The sequence below is a fragment of the Sardina pilchardus genome, chromosome 21 (assembly GCF_963854185.1).
Source record: "Sardina pilchardus chromosome 21, fSarPil1.1, whole genome shotgun sequence".
Lineage (NCBI taxonomy): Eukaryota > Metazoa > Chordata > Actinopteri > Clupeiformes > Clupeidae > Sardina > Sardina pilchardus.
The window spans coordinates 24,547,227-24,565,881 of NC_085014.1; the positions used below are offsets into that span (position 1 = coordinate 24,547,227).

At 39.9% G+C, this 18,655-nt stretch overlaps 4 protein-coding genes across 4 annotated transcripts; 1 reads left to right on the forward strand and 3 right to left on the reverse strand.

Moving 5' to 3' along the window:
* The first annotated feature begins 5,284 nt into the window (after nt 1-5,284).
* LOC134068848 (uncharacterized) lies at nt 5,285-9,965 on the forward strand. Its single transcript, XM_062524634.1, has 5 exons — nt 5,285-5,641; nt 7,321-7,423; nt 7,573-7,650; nt 7,868-7,953; nt 8,111-9,965. Exons 1-5 carry the CDS (start codon nt 5,408-5,410, stop codon nt 8,432-8,434), a joined length of 825 nt encoding a protein of 274 aa, XP_062380618.1. The 5' UTR covers nt 5,285-5,407; the 3' UTR covers nt 8,435-9,965.
* A 3,910-nt stretch (nt 9,966-13,875) lies between these two features.
* Nucleotides 13,876-14,740, reverse strand: LOC134069327 (heat shock protein 30-like). The gene has a single exon (XM_062525284.1). It carries the CDS (start codon nt 14,655-14,657, stop codon nt 14,043-14,045), a length of 615 nt encoding a protein of 204 aa, XP_062381268.1. The 5' UTR covers nt 14,658-14,740; the 3' UTR covers nt 13,876-14,042.
* Nucleotides 14,741-15,716: 976 nt separating this feature from the next.
* Nucleotides 15,717-16,607, reverse strand: LOC134069328 (heat shock protein 30-like). Its single transcript, XM_062525286.1, has one exon. The coding sequence runs from the start codon at nt 16,545-16,547 to the stop codon at nt 15,933-15,935; it is 615 nt and encodes a 204-aa protein (XP_062381270.1). The 5' UTR covers nt 16,548-16,607; the 3' UTR covers nt 15,717-15,932.
* A 1,102-nt stretch (nt 16,608-17,709) lies between these two features.
* LOC134069329 (heat shock protein 30-like) lies at nt 17,710-18,575 on the reverse strand. The gene has a single exon (XM_062525287.1). It carries the CDS (start codon nt 18,448-18,450, stop codon nt 17,836-17,838), a length of 615 nt encoding a protein of 204 aa, XP_062381271.1. The 5' UTR covers nt 18,451-18,575; the 3' UTR covers nt 17,710-17,835.
* Nucleotides 18,576-18,655: the final 80 nt, after the last annotated feature.

Here is an 18,655-nt window from a genome sequence, read left to right on the forward strand (position 1 = left end):
ACAGAGGCTGAGAAGTATCTACCGGAAAATGACTCAAAACCGCAAATAACTAGTTTTGAGAAAACAGCCTTAAAACACAGCCAATGAGATTCGTTCTCAGCTTAGACTCGTCTTTGAACTTTCGCGATTGGTTGCCAATACAAAGGAAATGTCCATATTTGGATTGCATGGCGTTATGCAGGAGGAACAGGGCTTTCCAACAGTGTGAGACACGATATGATTTGGATCACGTTCGCGGGAGTACATGACATTTTAGAATGGGAACTTTTGAGAAAATGTGGAGAAATACATAGGCGCGAGCACACAAAAGTTCGTGAAATAAACACCTAAATGTGCAAATCGGACTTTGTTGTTGTAGTAGGGTGGTAGAATACATGCTAAGGTAGCAAACTAGCACAAAATCTCGAAATTGACCGGAGGTCACAAAAACAATGTTTTCAACTGCCGTGTCTCGCCTTAATTAGACTATCTACATACAACTTTTAAAGTATTTACTGTGGGTCCCTCTCAAGCAGCGTTTATATGTCCTCCCTCGCTCCTCGATCCTCAATGATCTACATAAAGAAAGATAGAAGGGCTAGACTATCCCATTGTTGCCGCTCCATCATTCTTTATGTAGATCAGTGAGGAGCGAGAGAGGACGCGTTTCGCTATATGAGAGGCACCTTCTGTCTCAGGCTTTAAGCATACAATCTCATTAAGACTACAGAACCTGTTTCACTACTTCCTCTGTCCACAACTGTTTCAAAATAAAGGTCCTCACTGCTATAATACACTATTAAATCATTTAACCATTGTAACTACTCAACTATTTAACTGTTCAACCATTCCAACTGTCTGTTATCAACTATGCCTCCAGTCAACTACACGAAACCTCCATGTACCTAGCAACCAACATAGCAACCATTTAAATTAAGCGTTTATGACCGTTTCCATAGCAACCAACATGATTATACTGCAGTAACTTCTTGTTTCCTGATAGTGGCCACCATGGATACCCTAGCAACAAATGTTTCAAAATAAAAGTCCTCACTAGCAAGTTAGCTAGTTAGCATGGTTAGCATAGTTAGCATTGTTAGCATTTTTAGCATAACTGCAAAAAACATCTAACTAAGTTAGCTATTCAACCTGGTTAGCACTGTTAGCAATTTTAGCATTGTTAGCATAGTAAGCATTTTTTGCATAACTGCTAGAAATCATTAGCTAAGTTAGCTAATCAACCTGGTTAACACTGTGAGCATAGTTAGCATAGTTAACATTTTTACCATTACTGCATGAAATCAGTAGCTAAGTTAACCAATCAACCTGGTTATCATTGTTACCATAGTTAACATTTTAACATGAATAGAAATCATTAGTTAAGTTAGAACTGGAATGTTTCAGCTTTAAACTGTCTACCTTCACACTATCAACTCTCTGTAAACTATGCAACCACCATATTTACCCTAGCTACACCTTAGTAACCATATCTACATTATCTATCTATTTTTGCATTTCATGCACTGGTAATTCCTTGGAATTGCATTTCTAGTTAAGATTGATATTTACCAAAAATAAGTTAATGTAAAGTAACAAAACCTCCACATGTCCAATAATTCACCTACAATTACTTAGGCTGGACAGCAGGATAACTTAACTTAACTTAACTTTATATAAAAGAATAAAATGTAATGACAGAAAATGTGGAAACTATGGCCCTCTACTTCCTCCATACTACCCACCCAGCCCTCTACTACCCCCATACTACCCACCCACCTCTCTACTACCTCCATACTACCCGCCCAACCCCTCTACTACCCCCATTATTGCTCACCGACCCTCACCCACCCCTCTACTACCCCCATATTACCCACCTCTACTACCACCACTACCCAACCACCCCTCTACTACATCCCTACTACCCACCCCTCTACTACTAATCCACCCACCCCTCTAGTACTCTCATACCCACCCCTCTACTACCCACCCACCCCTCTACTACCCCCATATTACCATACCACCTTGGCATTACCACATGTAATTAGGTCATTATTTATAAATATGTTTACCAAATGTTTGTTTATTTGTAATTTAAAGCAATTAAAATCATATTTGAAAAAAAAAAAAAAAAAAAAAAAGTCCTAGTTACAAAATCTAATTTTTGGCCATTTAACTCCTCTGTTGCGCAACGTCCACATACGTGGACAGTTGCTTTTTAGGGTCTACAAACTCTATTTTACATCCGATTTAATTTCTGAAAACATAGAGTTGTTCAACACACTCTCCTGTACAGCATAATAATTTTTACATGATTTTGCCTTCTTGAGTAGGCTATTAGCTTTTTACAGATATGCCTGGAGCATTCAGCATATGGCCATTACTGTCACTCATGTTGAATTGATGATGTCATCAAGCAGTCAATATTCCAAATATAAGATGACACATATTGTTAACATATTGCCAATGACCTACTAAAACTGCCCTGAAGTGGATTGGTGTATATCAACATGATAAACTAGAAAATGTAATTCCATGGAAGGAATTACCATTGCATGTAAATGCAAAAAGGTTACTGACATCATTGTATTAGGCCTATAGTTAAAAAGACAACTAGGCTACACAGACGAATAGATAAATAACAATAACCCAATTACAATTCCACTGAAATTACTGGGAAAGTCACATTTAAAAAGTGATTTATGGAAATGCATCAAAATTGTGGATATGCTATTTTGGAAAATAACTCTTCATTTATTAGAATTTGAAAAGACTGAAATGAAGTTGCCAACTTCAAACGAGTTGCAAGAGCAGACACTTTAGTAGTGAAACGACTGGTAGGATAGCTTATAGCCTTCATATCTACACTAATGCAGGTTAAAAGCATGGAATACGGAATACTCATTCTCAAACAACGCCAATCAACGATGATGCAGCAACAGGTAGCAAATGTAACGTTATAGCTTACAGTAGGATATTTTACCACATTTTACAGGATGAGCTAGTATGTTCTTCGAAGTGTGTTCAGGTGCGTGATTGTCCTAATAGGAATGTACAATAAGCTTAGGTTTTTAATTTGTGAATGATACCGAAAGCTTTAAATGATTGCCTGGCTGGCAAGTCTAATGACTAGCTTGCTAAACTCTGTTCGCCTTGCAGCCTACCCCGACGTTAAACGTTAGCCTGGAGCAAGTTTGGTTGTCGTTAGTATAGTGTTTACATTGACGTTAGGTTAGATTGTCTTTAGCTGTTGATAACGTTACCGAGAGCAAACCGGTTAGGCTACTGTAACGATATAAACAAATCAAGTAAGGAGTAGCCTAACAGGAGACAAGACGACAACTACAGTGGCATGGTAGAATGTTTTCACAGCTGTAGACGTAACGTAACATTCACGTTTAGCCTGGTTTAGCGCAGCGGTGATGCCATCCCTTTGGATCAGACTCAGAGATCCTTGATTACTGACAGCTGAGCACTGACGTAACAATTAGTCTTTGCCGCCAAAGGGTCTCAATGTAAACTCTATGGGAATTTTAAACTCTTTTATCGTAAATATCTCAAAAAGTATAAAGTTCACAAATGTGAAAAATACATAGAACAAATCTCCGTTTCAAGACCTCTGTAGGAGTGCTTGAATGACGTCAAACGGTTCAGTGGTTCTAGAGCCTTTGATCGTTGATTTTGGTCGGAAGAAGAATAAAGATAACGATAATAATAAGAACAGTGATAACAGTAGGCTACATTGCATTTACATGCAATGTAATTACCATTGCATGTAAATGCAAAAAGGTTGCTAGCTGTGTAAAACATATTAGGCCTATAGTTAAAAAGACAACTAGGCTAAACTGAAGAATAGATAAATAACAATTACAATTCCAAGTTGGAAAGTCACATTTAAAAAGTGATTTATGAAAATGCATCAAAATTGTGGATATAGGCTATTTTGGAAAATAACTCTTCATTTATTAGAATTTAAAAGACTGAAATGAAGTTGCCAACTTCAAGTTGCAAGAGCTGACTAAGTAGCCTACAGTGAAACGACTGGTAGGATAGCTTACATAGCCTTCATATCTACACTAATGCAGGTTAAAAGTAGGCCTAGGCTGACACCATTGGAATACTGTACGGAATACAATCTCAAACAACGCCAATCAACGATGATGCAGCAACAGGTAGGATATCTAGCAAATGTAACGTTAGCTTACTAGGATAATTTATGTAGACTACACATATTACAGGATGAGCTAGTATGTTCTTCGAAACCGTTTCCAGGTGTGTGAGTGTGATTGTCCTAATAGGAATAAGCGACTGTGAGAAGGCTTGAACCTAAATCAACTAGTAGGCCTGTCTATCAGGTTGGACTTCACTTAAAACGCTGCTCTGTAGAGATGGCTAAAAGCCCTTGTGTAAGCCCTGTTCGCCTTGCAGCCTACCCCGACGTTAAACGTTAGCCTGGAGCAAGTTTGGTTGTCGTTAACTAAATACAGTGTTTACGTTGACGTTAGGTTAGATTGTCTTTAGCTGTTGATAACGTTACCGAGAGCAAACCGGTTAGGCTACTGTAACGATATAAACAAATCAAGTAAGGAGTAGCCTAAGAGACAAGACGATAACGTCCTGGTTTACAGCAGCTGCAGCTGTTACAGCTTAATGAGTAGACGTAACGTAACATTCACGTAGCCTGGTTCAGCGCATCGGCGGTGGCATGGCTTTGGATCAGAGATCCTTGATTACTGACAGCTGCGCACTGACGTAACAATTAATCTTTGCCGCCAAAGGGTCTCAATGTAAACTCTATGGGAATTTTAATTTCTTTTATCGTAAATATCTCAAAAAGTATAAAGTTCACACATTTGAAAAATACATAGAACAAATCTCCGTTACAAGTCCTGTGTAGGAGTGCTTGAATGACGTCAAACGGCTCAGTGGTTTTAGAGCCTTTGATAGTTGATTTTGGTCGGAAGCAGAATAATAATTATAACGATAATAAGAAGAACAGGGATAACAGTACATTGCATTTACATGCAATGTAATAAGGAGAAAACAGAGTTAAAGTTACTGTCCACGCATGTGGACGTTGCGCATGAAAGGGTTTTAAGGTCATTTTTTTTCAGTTGGCAGTCTGCCTTTTTGCTTTGTAGGGCAGAATTGGGTAGGCCTGTGCGTTCACATGGTATATAAGCTATACAGCATATGAAACAGTCGTGTACATATCACTTTACAGACTAGTGCCCAATTTATCTTTGCCCCAGATTGAGCAAGTAGTGTTGCCTGAAGCTAGGCTACCCCAGGCAACTGCTGTCGCGCACCGACTGCTATTGGTCGCGCTCTCCATTTGTCTAACCCCATACCGACAGGCTGTTTTAGTTTCGCTTTTGATTGGACTTACTTTTATTTTTCATTTCGCTTTTCTTTAGGTTCGTGGTCAGCTATGGCCAATATTGAGTCGGAATTGAATTGTAATATATGCTTGGATCTTTTAAACGATCCTCACCATTATCCTTGTGGACACAGTTTCTGTCTTCGTTGTATCAATGCGCTTAGGAATAGTGAGATACATGCCTGCCCGGATTGCAGAAGACCTTGTCCAGACAGGACAGACATCGTCAGAGACTTCAGACTGAAGAATATTTTAGAAGCATATCGACAAAATGGAAATGTTGAGGTGCGTGGTTCGGTGAACGAAGACATGCCTTGAAACCTATACGATCTAGTTTTTCTTACGTAGGCTACTTGTATGGCTACCATCGTGTGACTTATGACCATGAGGAAGTGTATCCAGAGGAAAATGCTGTCTCTTGCCACAGAGTTTATCAGAATTTACTGGATTATAATTTATTTCTCAAGAGAAATAGAAATAAGGAGCAATACAATAGATCAGTTTAAGAAAATTGTCCGGTCCAATTTGAGAACAGGTTAACTAGAGAAGCAGAAGAAAACTTTCGCAGTACCCTTAATTTGACCACAATCACAAATTTCAGGTGCATTGGCATTTATACGCCAATCAACTGAGGGTGGGATTTATTTTACTGTTATCTCAAGAGCAGCTTAATTCAGACAAAAACGGATCAGTGAAGTGAGAGACAGAATATCTTAAATTGAAATCCCTAGTACGCTTCCAAAAGTATTCGCTCACCTGCGTTGACTCACATATGAACTTTGGTCACATCCCATCCTTAATCCGTAGGGTTTATGATGACGTCAGTCCACCCTTTGCAGCAATAACAGCTCAACTCTTCTGGGAAGACTTTCCACAAGGTTTAGGATTGTGTTTCTGGGATTTTTTGACCATTCTTTCAGAAGCGCATTTGTGAGGTCACATACTGATGTTGGACGAGGCGACTGGCTCTCAGTATCTGTCCCAATTCATCCCAAAGGTGTTCTATTGGGTTGAGGTCAGGACTTTATGCAGGCCAGTCAAGTTCATCCACACCAAACTCTGTCATCCTTGCCTTTATGGACCTTGCTTTGTGCTGGTGCACAGTCATGTTGGAAAAGGAAGTGGCCATCCCCAAACTTCCCACAAAGTTGGGAACATGGAATTGTCCAAAAACTCTTGGTTAATGCTGAAGCATTTAGAATTCCTTTCACTGGAACTACAGGACCAAGCCCAACTCAGGGATGGCCCCTTCCTGTTCCAACATGACTGTGCACCAGTGCACAAAGCAATATCCATAAAGGCATGGATGACAGAGTTTGGTGTGGATGAACTTCACTGGCCCGCACAGAGTCCTGACCTCAACCCAATGGAACACCTTTGGGATGATTTAGAGTGGATACTGAGAGCCAGTCGCCTCGTCGAACATCAGTGTGTGACCTCACAAATGTGCTTCTGAAAGAATGGTCAAAAATCCCATAAACACTCCTAAACTTTGTGGAAAGTCTTCCCAGAAGAGTTGAAGCGGTTATAGCTGCAAAGAGTGACATCATAATACATCATAATAAACCCTATGGATTAAGAATGAGATGTGACTGAAGTTTATATGTGAGTCAAGACAGGTGAGTGAATACTTTGGGCAATATAGTGTATCTTAAGTTGCCCATAGATTGGACTTGGCTGAGACATGAGGATAGTTGTTAGGTTTTGAATAGAAATACATGAAAATTGTCAACATTTTCTGTTGATGATAAACTGAGCTTAAATAAACTGAGTTTAATTGTCTATAGAAATACTAAACAAAACAAAAAAGATTTTTGAATGTTTCTTTTTGTCTGGATAGGCCTATGTGCTTTGATACAGAATTAGACCATTACAAAATTGTAAGATTACGTTTTTAAGCAACATGGTGTTTGTCTAGTGATTAAGTGTGTGAATGTATTCATTGATTTGAATGTTGTATGTAGCCTACTCAGAACACAAGCCAACCTTCAGCAACAGTATGGCTGGGGAGACAAGACCCCGGGATTCTTCTTGTCATCGTACTGCTGCTGTTCATTTCAGTGTATGGTGAGTCTCTCTCTCTCTCTCTCTCTATTTCTCTTCTTTCTTTTGTTGTTTAAGTTAAAACAAGGATAAGACAGACTGTTTTAAATTACCATTTTGTTATTTTGTATTTAGTACATTATAACATGTTTACATATACTCCCTCTGCAAAGCTATGTTTCGGCTAGAGAGAACAGAGCAGGCTCTTCAAGGTTCTCAGATTTTGACAGATTCCACGCATCCTGTGACCTGTGAGTCTCTCTCTCTTACTCTCTCTTTCACACACACACACACACACACACTTTTGTTCTTTCCTTATGTCGAGTCAAGTTATCAGTTGTCAAGTTATCTTAAACTTGAATAAATCATGTAAAAATGTGGATACTCTTTTAGAATCTTGTTAGAAACATATTCATCAGGTTAACAGTTTAATGCATTAAAAGTTGTTTAAATACTTCCTTCGCAAAGTTTCCCCTGCAAAGTTAGAAAGAACCGAGGATGTTTTTCAAGATTCTCAGATTTTGCCGGACTCTCAACCTGAACACCTAAACAAGGTACTCTTTTTCTTCTTTCATCAGAAAGGTCCGCTTTTTATGTAGGACAATTTGATAGAATATATTCACTCATTTTCCTTTACAATTACAATGCCACATCTTGATCTCAGTTTCTACCTAAATGTCTCCCATTCCGCCCCTGTGGTTGCTGTTTCAGGTGTCTGTCTCCCCGGGTCCTCTCTACCTCCTCTTGGCTCCTCTGCGATGGCTTTGGCTGCTGGTGGAGGGTGTGGTCATGTGTGTGTGGTGGCTCATCTCTTCTCTCATATGGCTGGTGTTCCAGTGTGTGTGGTTGGTGTTTGAGTGTGTCAGGCTCGTGTTTGTGAGTATTTGGGAGGTTGTTAAGTTTTGTTTTTGTTTTGTATTTGGTGTTCTGATTCAGTCCTTCAGTATTTTTGTCTACATTTGTGGACTTGCATCTATAGCAATATTCAGCATACGGTTTCTGAGAAGTGAAAATCAAACAGCAACTGGGAGGTAGGATTCATAATCCTCTTGTGTGTTCTCAAGAGAATGGTGTACTGTTGGACTGATGGCCCGAGTCTTATATGAACCCGTTCATAGATCATTAAGAACATAATGCTAACAGTCACTTTTGTTCTATTACTCTGTCAGCACAAGCCTATCTAGTCGAGTTGACACAATCAAAATGTTGGTTGATGATCAATTGACATACATAAAATTGCAATTGAATTATTAATTGTTCTGTTTCAACATCAGTGTGTAGTTACAGTATGTAGGGAATAGGGATGTGAGTGTACAGGCAGGGATGTAAAGTAAATGAGTAGAAATACTCAAATACAGTACTTATGTATGAATGCGGAGTATCTGTACTTTTCTTGAATTTTGTTACTACATTTTTAAAATGAAATGTCTACTTTTACTCCTCTACATTTTCATTAGCAGCAATAAGTAGCCTACAATGTAGGGTAAAATATGTGCAAATGAAGACAAAAGCCATTCAGCATGTTGTGTTAGATATTTGCAACTGCAAGATTTTCTGACCTGATGTCATTACAGGACACAGCAATGAATGAAGACAAAGTGACAGAGTGTAGGCCTAGCACAAACAGCTAACAGGGGAGCTACACCAGCCGCATAACTGAAGCGTTCCATTCGTCATGCGTAAAATCCATTTTAGAAGACTGGTCTATTTTTTTATGTACTTTACGCGCCACTGTTGCGTCTGATGTAGCTACAGTATGTCCATTGATTATAGTGATTATTAACAGCTGCAGCATACGCGTCACGAACCGACTGCTTCAGTTACGCGGCTGGTGTAGCTTTCCTGGCATGCTGTAGCACACAAAGGCCTACGTAGGCTGTTGCAAAGCCATCGATATCTCAAAGTTGCGACAGCCGTTGATTTCCATGTTAAAGCCAGATTAGATCGGTCACGTGCCGCCATTGTTTGTTCACGGGAGTCAATGGAAGTGTCGCAACTTTGTTATATCGAAGGCTTTCTGTTGTAAGGAACTGAATTAAATAAAAAATAAAAAAAATGGTGTGATGTAAATGCCTTTCTAAACATGTTGGATAAACTTCATTATACAGTAGGCCTATAAAAAGAAGCAGCGGTGAAAAATGAATGGCAGCCATACCTTTGTTCAGACTTCAAAGACATTGTGTACGCAGTGTGCACCAAGTTTTAAGGTACTGCAACTGTATTAACACTGTAGCTTATCCAAAGTTCTGACTGCTCTCTTTTTCATTAAAAGCATAACAAGGGAGAGGGTTGTCACCCCACCTGGCCTCCAAAGCGTTTACTAGTACTTTATTCAATACTTTAAGTGTGTTTTAATTTTCTGTTCAAATATCTGTACTTCTACTCTAGTGTGGGTTTCGGATACTTCATACAACTCTGGGTAGGCCTACAGGTAAAGACCCATTTGGTACAGGATATTATGTGCACCGAATGTACAGTCTGAAGCAGTAATCAACAGTATGCTTTTTTTGCGTGCAGACCATATGTCAGTTTAGAAAAGAACAAACTGTTTTTCAAAAGCACCATTCCTGCTTATATGTGTTGAACATCAGCAATATGTTTTACCTGCAAACATAATGCAAATTGGTTGTTCATAATAAAAAATATTTACTGTTTGGCTGCATTGAATCACCATAAGAAACTGAATAACATTTTAAAAGTCCAGACTTTTGAATCAAGAAAGAATAGTCTTCAGTGTTTTCAGGCCAGAGAATACGGACGAGCCAGTAGTCCGCAAAGGGGCTGAGGGAGGGCTGGAATCTGTGAAGGCTCAACATCTTCAGTGAGAGTCGGGAGTTCTTGCTGTGTTTACTGCTTGTAGCGTAGCCTTGGGTTTGTCTGTTTGGTTTCAGCACGGTGAGCTCTCACTGCTCTATATACTGCCTCTTGAAGTTCCAGAATGTTCCGGTCAGTGCCACAATCTACAACTATATGTCACCCTCGAGTATTGGGATGACATTACATATACTGTAGGTTCTAAATCTAGATGAGGTGAGCCATATACGAATTATATGGATATGGATTACACACTCATATGATACATTTAAATTAAAATGATGTCATGTTTATGAACAATAATTATTGAACAGATGATGTATTCAGTGATTTAAAAAAATATTCAGGCCGACAATAAGCATGTCCATAGTGAAATGTGTACAGAGATCTCACTAGGTTACAGATACATCCACAGTTATGTACTTTCACACAAACAATCACTCATATGCACATTATGACTGTAATGTAGTCCTGTTCTCTCTCTCTCTCTCTCTCTCTCTGTGTGTGTCTGTGTGTGTAAAACATGTCATCAATTATATCATTAATATCACATTATGACAAAATCTTCTCATGGGGATAAGGCCTACATGTAAATCAATAGTAATATAATATGGCACATCCTTAATGTACTGCACATTTGGATGTACGAGCTGACTTGTGTCAGTGTGAGGCTTTACTGTTGAGGCTTTGTAAAAGGCTTTAGTTGATGGGCTGTTTTCTCTAAGAAGTGATCCACCACTTGATTCAGGGTTTGGACAGTTACCTGACAAAAACATAAAACATGATGAGATAGTAATACATCAGGAGTGTACAGGCAAAGAAAACAATGGTGAGGGTTTCACTTCATGGTACCAGGGGAGTCTTGCAGACTTACAGGCTTATCCAGTTGAATAGTAAAGGCAGATCCACTGGATGTAATCTTGTAGTTGTTAATAACTGGACCACTGCGAACAACCAAATGCAGGGTTAATAAAAACATATTATGAATAGGGCTGTCAATCAATTAAAATTTTTTATCTAATTAATTACATACTCCGTGATTAATTAATCTAAATTAATCGCATATAAAATGTAATCGCAAAATCGCAATGTCAACACTATTTCTTTGCAGTAATGTGGTACTTAAGAGTTGACGAACTCCGGTGATATGCAAATTCTGTGCTGCAGACATTGCAGAGGACTTTGTTTTAATCAACACTTTCTTTTTAGCACCGTCAGGCTGTTTTTTTTTTAAGTAAATGTTCCAATCAATGATCCAGCCAGCACATTCTCGTCTCCCCATTTTACGGTCTAATGGTTACTGACTAGAATGGCTCCAGGTCAAAGGTCATCGATTAATCTGCGTAAATGTTTTATTTTGTTATTTTGACAGCCCTTATTATGAAGCAAATTGAAGATCTGTGTGTGTGTGTGTGTGCGCGTGCGCGCGCGCATATTTGACTGTACCTGGGAAACTGCTGTCTTGTTGTGATGGAGTAATGTGGTTTGTCAGTTGCTGGCCTCAGGATGAGGCTACCACTGTCTGGGTTTTGTTCCAATAGCTTCTCTGCCTCTTCACGTGTAACAGGCAAAAAACAACTAGAGACATGTGATCAGTGATTAGACATCTCATAGCACACTTCTTCCTCCTACAGTACACACACACACGTGGAAACATAACCTCACAACAATGACATATTCACATTTCTGACATACAGCCATAAGTCTTAACATTATGGTATGGGCAAAGCATGTACTGTAATCAGAAGAATCTCTCTCTCTCTCTCTCTCTCTCACACACACACACACACAAGCACACACACACACACACACACACACACACACACACACACACACAAACCCCATACTGAGAAGACTTCATGTGTTCACAACAAATATCTTGTGTGGCTTTGATGAACCATTAAAACCCAGCTCAACAAAAGTTACCAAACTCACGAGGGGATTGTGGACATCATGGGTGTCGTCTGGGAGGACATCGAGGCCCGCCGCTGTTTCTCTGCAGTCCGCATCTCGTCCAACCCCATGAACTGCCCAGGCAGGAGCTGCAGTTGGCACGGGACCTCCAGCTACAATAAGGCACACAGAGATATCAGGACAGCAGTGGGACACTGTGGATGGGTTGCTTATTTAGATGGGTGACTGGTTGGATGAGTGCAAACTCACTTTAGCCACAGTCAAGATAAAGCTTCTCCACAACTCTCCTGTGTCTGGATTATCAATCTGAGTATACACAAATTCATAGTCACTCAAACACAAACAAACATTTCAGTAAAATGATAATAACAGACAGTCAGAAACTATAAATAAAGTTGTACAGTGTAAGCAATAAAAAATAAGTGCACATTTTGCACCATTTATCATTAGTAATCAGGTCATTTCTGCTCTAAGGAGGATAGCCACTGTCATCACGACTCTGACCTTAAGTTGTATTTCCTGCTTGGGGAACTTGAGTTTGTAAACAGAGCAGGTGCTCTTTGAGTAAGAGGACACTGGCTCCATGGATTTCAGGTTGTGTAGCTCCAGCCTCTCACAGTCCTGTAAAACAGCAATAGTTCAGTAAAGTTAAAGTAAAAATAGTAAATGTGAAAATTGACAGTGTATAACAGAATGGCATTTTTACAACAATGTGTGTGAATGTGTATATCAGACCAAGAGATAGTAAATCAGGTGACCAGAGAGCACTTCCATTACTTTTGTGTGTTCTGTCCTGTGTGTTACAGTATGTGTGTGGTTTGCGTATGGTTTATCTTGTGGGTGTTTGTGTGTAGTTTGTCTTGTGTGTTGGTGTGTGTTTGCGTGTGTTTTGTGCATGAAGAATTCACCGTTTCTTGTTTCTCGTCCGTGTAAAAGAACATTGTGGAGCCACGGAGCTCTCCATGGTACATTTGGAACTCCTGTGAAGACCAAATAAAGTCCCCAACCACATCAGTATTTCTCAAGCACAGTAGCACACATTATCAAACCATGTCAAACTATCAGACAGATTACTGTGATCCTGCCGTTTAAACTCACCTTCTCTCCTTTGCCTTTCTTCTGCATCTGACCACTGTAGTACAGTGGCAGTGCTGTGATGGTCTCCCTGCGCTTTCTGATCCTTGGCAACGGTACAGCCATGCTCACTCCTTTGCCTGGCTCAGTTACAAGAGTCTGGTGAGAGGCAGCTACTCACTTTATATTCTTTTCCCTCCTGGTTTACTTCACTGTGATACTTTACTTTGCAGTGATGTTTACTCTTTGGACTTTAGATTGGTTCTTGTTCGGTCATATGTGAGTAGATTTCTTCCCTGATTGATCTGTTAGGCTGTATAAGGAAGTGTTTATCAAGGGCCAAAGTGCCAGCTGCATGTTGCCTTTGTACCTACACTTTTCCCCCAAAGAAGGAAATAAACTCCTTGGTTTCTGTTGGTTATGAAAAAAACCTACATAATAATTATCTTTTTGTTTTATGTCCCTCTAAGTGAGGGCTAGTGTGTTTAACATTGCTTAATTACATAGATGAAAACTTGTGTCTGTCAGATCTTCTGGTGTTCTTGAAATTTGTTTGTATTTTGAGTGTTGGTGTTCACACTCTGATCAGTAACAAAAGGCACACAATTCAGTTTCTGAATTGCTGTTCAGTATGAACAGGTTTATTATATCGCATGAATTAACATCATCACATCATTCATTTGAAAAAAAAAATGAAATATACAAATCGGTTGTTCATAATATTCAAAAAAAGATTCAGCACATTCAACTTCATGGAGTCACAATAAGGAATTGAATAACATTTCAAAAGACCAGCTTTTTAAATCAAGGATGCAGAAAAAGTAAATTTTAAGCAGTGGGTTTACTGCTTCATCTCGGCTGAATCTGCAGCGTTATCCTCTTTTGTCATCTTCTCTACTTGCTCTGTGGATTCCGCTGTTTTGCAGTCGATGGGCACTACCCTCTCAGAGATGGAAGGCGTCTGTTTTCCTGGTGCTTCAATGTGAAGCTTTCCCTCTGCCAATCTGCAGGTGACAGCCTCAGGAGTCACCCCTTCAGGGAGATCAAACTCTCTCCTGAAGGCCTGAACCCTGTAGGAATAGGAGCCTTTTCCATCTTCGTGCCTCTTCTCAGATTTGCCGCTCACTTGTAGCTTGTTGCCCACCTGTTTGACTGACAGCTCTTCAGGAGAAAAGTCTTTAGTGTCCAGTGTCAGAGCGAAACCATCTCCCTTCTTCTCAAGGTTGCAAGGAAGTGGATGAAGCTCCTCTGAAGCTGGGATTTGGTCAATCTCCTGGAAGATGTGGTGCTGAAGTTTCTTCAGGAGCTCCAGACTGCTTGGTATATCTGCCATGTTTCTCAGCATAAGATCTCTGTGAATGTCAAGAGGTCGGACGTGAGGCCAGATACTGCGGACGGGCCAGTAGAAGTCCACAAAGGGGCTGAGGGAGGGCTGGAATCCGTGAAGGCTCAACATCTTCAGTGAGAGTCGGGAGTTCTTGCTGTGTTTACTACTTGTAGCGTAGCCTTGGGTTTGTCTGTTTGGTTTCAGCACGGTGAGCTCTCACTGCTTTATATACTGCCTCTTGAAGTTCCAGACAGTTCCTGAATATTCCAGTCAGTGCCAAAATGTACCACCGCGTGTCACCCTGGAGCATGGGGATGACGTCACAGAGATTCTAAATTTGGAGGTGGTGAGCAATATGGATACTTTGCATATTGGTTCACCAAGTCACAGGTTACATTTACACGAAATTGTTGTCGCGTTAAAGAACACGTATTATTAAAGAGGTGATATTCGGTAAGGTGATTTTAAAAATACTCAGGCTATTCTGAGTATCTTGAAATGACTCAGGCTTAAAACAAGCATGGTCGTATTGAAATGTGCAAACTGTACTGTATCCTAACACGTACGTTTCATTTACAGTATAGTGAAGATATTTGAAAAGAAACATAATCATCATGATGGTAAATACACAAAGATATTTTCATGTTTCACCTCATGAAAGAATGTAGTAAACGTTGTAAATAAGTGTACATTCATGTGGATTCAATACAATTTTGCATTGACCGCTGTTTTCATGTCTGAACAAATAGATCCAAAAACGACAACAAATACGTGAAAAATGCTGTCCAGGAGTAAATATCTATTCCTCAGTAAGATGGGTTTTTGACTGAAAGGCTACTTTGAAAATGGAAATGAATTTGTTCCTCTATTTCCAACAGAAATACACTATACTCACACTATTTCATCAGAAAGTGCACTATTGTTCTTGAAAAAATGCCTTTTGACTTGATGCTGTTGTTGATACACACATCAATTTCACTGACTAAGTCCTGTATGTTATTTGTGAGATTTTATTTGAATGATTCCTAATTTGGGGTTTTGAATATGGTGTGTTTACATAAACTAATGAAAGCTTTGTTTGTGTCCTCTGTCAGATCTTCTGGTGCTCTTGAAAATGTTTGTATTTTGAGTGTTGGTGTTCACACTATCAGTAACAAACGGCATACAATGAAAGTTTTGTGATTGTTGTTCAGTATGAAAAGGTTTATTATATCGCATGAATTAACATCATCACATCATTCATTTGAAAAAAAAAAATGAAATCTACAAATCGGTTGTTCATAATATTCAAAAAAAGATTCAGCACATTCAACTTCATGGAGTCACAATAAGAAATTGAACAACATTTCAAAAGACCAGCTTTTCAAATCAAGGATGCAAAAAAGTCAATTTTCAGCAGTGGGTTTACTGCTTCATCTCGGCTGAATCTGTAGCGTTGTCCTCTTTTGTCATCTTCTCTACTTGTTCTGTGGATTTCGCTGTTTTGCAGTCGATGGGCACTACCCTCTCAGAGATGGAAGGCGTCTGTTTTCCTGGTGCTTCAATGTGAAGCTTTCCCTCTGCCAATCTGCAGGTGACAGCCTCAGGAGTCACCCCTTCGGGGAGATCAAACTCTCTCCTGAAGGCCTGAACCCTGTAGGAATAGGAGCCTTTTCCATCTTCGTGCCTCTTCTCAGATTTGCCGCTCACTTGTAGCTTGTTGCCCACCTGTTTGATTGACAGCTCTTCAGGAGAAAAGTCTTTAGTGTCCAGTGTCAGAGCGAAACCATCTCCCTTCTTCTCAAGGTTGCAAGGAAGTGGATGAAGCTCCTCTGAAGCTGGGATTTGGTCAATCTCCTGGAAGATGTGGTGCTGAAGTTTCTTCAGGAGCTCCAGACTGCTTGGTATATCTGCCATGTTTCTCAGCATAAGATCTCTGTGAATGTCAAGAGGTCGGACGTGAGGCCAGATACTGCGGACGGGCCAGTAGAAGTCCACAAAGGGGCTGAGGGAGGGCTGGAATCCGTGAAGGCTCAACATCTTCAGTGAGAGTCGGGAGTTCTTGCTGTGTTTACTACTTGTAGCGTAGCCTTGGGTTTGTCTGTTTGGTTTCAGCACGGTGAGCTCTCACTGCTTTATATACTGCCTCTTGAAGTTCCAGGCAGTTCCTGAATATTCCAGTCAGTGCCAAAATGTACCACCGCGTGTCACCCTGGAGCATGGGGATGACGTCACAGAGATTCTAAATTTGGAGGTGGTGAGCAATATGGATTCTTTGCATATTGGTTCACCAAGTCACAGGTTACATTTAAATGGAATTGGTGTTGTGTTTATGAACACTTATTATTAAAGAGGTGATATTCGGTAAGGTGATTTTAAAAATACTCAGGCTATTCTGAGTATCTTGAAATGACTCAGGCTTAAAGCAAGCATGGCCGTATTGAAATGTGCAAACTGATCTGTGTCCTAACACCTACTTTTCATTTACAGTAGGGAATACATATTTGAAAAGAAACATAATTATCATGATGGTAAATACACAAAGATGTTTTCATGTTTCACCTCATGAAAGAATGTAATAAACTTTTTAAACAAGTGTATATTCATGTGGATTCAATAAAATTTTGCATTGACCGCTGCTTTCATGTCTGAACAAATAGATCCAAAAACGACAACAAATACTGTACGTGAAAAATGCTGTCCATGAGTAAATATCTATTCCTCAGTAAGATGGGTTTTTGACTGAAAGGCTACTTTGAAAATGGAAATGAATTTGTTCCTCTATTTCCAACAGAAATACACGACACTATTCACACTATTTCATCAGAAAGTGTGCAGTATTGTTCTTGAAATATTGCCTTTTTACTTGATGCTGTTGTTGATACACACATCAATTTCACTGACTAAGTCCTGTATGTTATTCTATAGACTTTATTTGAATGATTCCTAATTTGGGGTTTTGAATATGGTGTGTTTACATGAACTAATGAAAGCTTTGTTTGTGTCCTCTGTCAGATCGTCTGGTACTCTTGAAAATGTTTGTATTTTGAGTGTTGGTGTTCACACTCTATCAGGAACAAAAGTCATACAATGAGAGTTTTATGATTGTTGTTCAGTATGAAAAGGTTTATTATATCGCATGAATTAACATCATCACATCATTCATTTGAGAAAAAAAAATGAAATATACAAATCGGTTGTTCATAATATTCAAAAAAAGATTCAGCACATTCAACTTCATGGAGTCACAATAAGAAATTGAACAACATTTCAAAAGACCAGCTTTTTAAATCAAGGATGCAAAAAAAGTCCATTTTCAGCAGTGGGTTTACTGCTTCATCTCTGCTGAATTTGTAGCGTTGTCCTCTTTTGTCATCTTCTCTACTTGTTCTGTGGATTCCGCTGTTTTGCAGTCGATGGGCACTACCCTCTCAGAGATGGAAGGCGTCTGTTTTCCTGGTGCTTCAATGTGAAGCTTTCCCTCTGCCAATCTGCAGGTGACAGCCTCAGGAGTCACCCCTTCTGGGAGATCAAACTCTCTCTTGAAGGCCTGAACCCTGTAGGAATAGGAGCCTTTTCCATCTTCGTGCCTCTTCTCAGATTTGCCGCTCACTTGTAGCTTGTTGCCCACCTGTTTGACTGACAGCTCTTCAGGAGAAAAGTCTTTAGTGTCCAGTGTCAGAGCGAAACCATCTCCCTTCTTCTCAAGGTTGAGAGGAAGTGGATGAAGCTCCTCTGAAGCTGGGATTTGGTCAATCTCCTGGAAGATGTGGTGCTGAAGTTTCTTCAGGAGCTCCAGACTGCTTGGTATATCTTCCATGTTTCTCAGCATAAGATCTCTGTGAATGTCAAGAGGTCGGACGTGAGGCCAGATACTGCGGACGGGCCAGTAGAAGTCCACAAAGGGGCTGAGGGAGGGCTGGAATCCGTGAAGGCTCAACATCTTCAGTGAGAGTCGGGAGTTCTTGCTGTGTTTACTACTTGTAGCGTAGCCTTGGGTTTGTCTGTTTGGTTTCAGCACGCTGAGCTCTCACTGCTCTATATACTGCCTCTTGAAGTTCCAGGCAGTTCCTGAATATTCCAGTCAGTGCCAAAATTTACCACCGCGTGTCACCCTGGAGCATGGGGATGACGTCACAGAGATTCTA

What these genes read in the sequence shown, in the direction of transcription:
- LOC134068848 (XM_062524634.1), top strand. Translation starts at nt 5,408, where the DNA reads ATGGCCAATATTGAGTCGGAATTGAATTGTAATATATGCTTGGATCTT. An exon ending in GACAAAATGGAAATGTTGAG is followed by an intron (nt 5,642 to 7,320) that starts GTGCGTGGTTCG and finishes TGTTGTATGTAG; the next exon opens with CCTACTCAGAACACAAGCCA. An exon ending in TTCCACGCATCCTGTGACCT is followed by an intron (nt 7,651 to 7,867) that starts GTGAGTCTCTCT and finishes TCCTTCGCAAAG; the next exon opens with TTTCCCCTGCAAAGTTAGAA.
- LOC134069327 (XM_062525284.1), bottom strand. Translation starts at nt 14,657, where the DNA reads ATGTTGAGCCTTCACGGATTCCAGCCCTCCCTCAGCCCCTTTGTGGAC.
- LOC134069328 (XM_062525286.1), bottom strand. Translation starts at nt 16,547, where the DNA reads ATGTTGAGCCTTCACGGATTCCAGCCCTCCCTCAGCCCCTTTGTGGAC.
- LOC134069329 (XM_062525287.1), bottom strand. Translation starts at nt 18,450, where the DNA reads ATGTTGAGCCTTCACGGATTCCAGCCCTCCCTCAGCCCCTTTGTGGAC.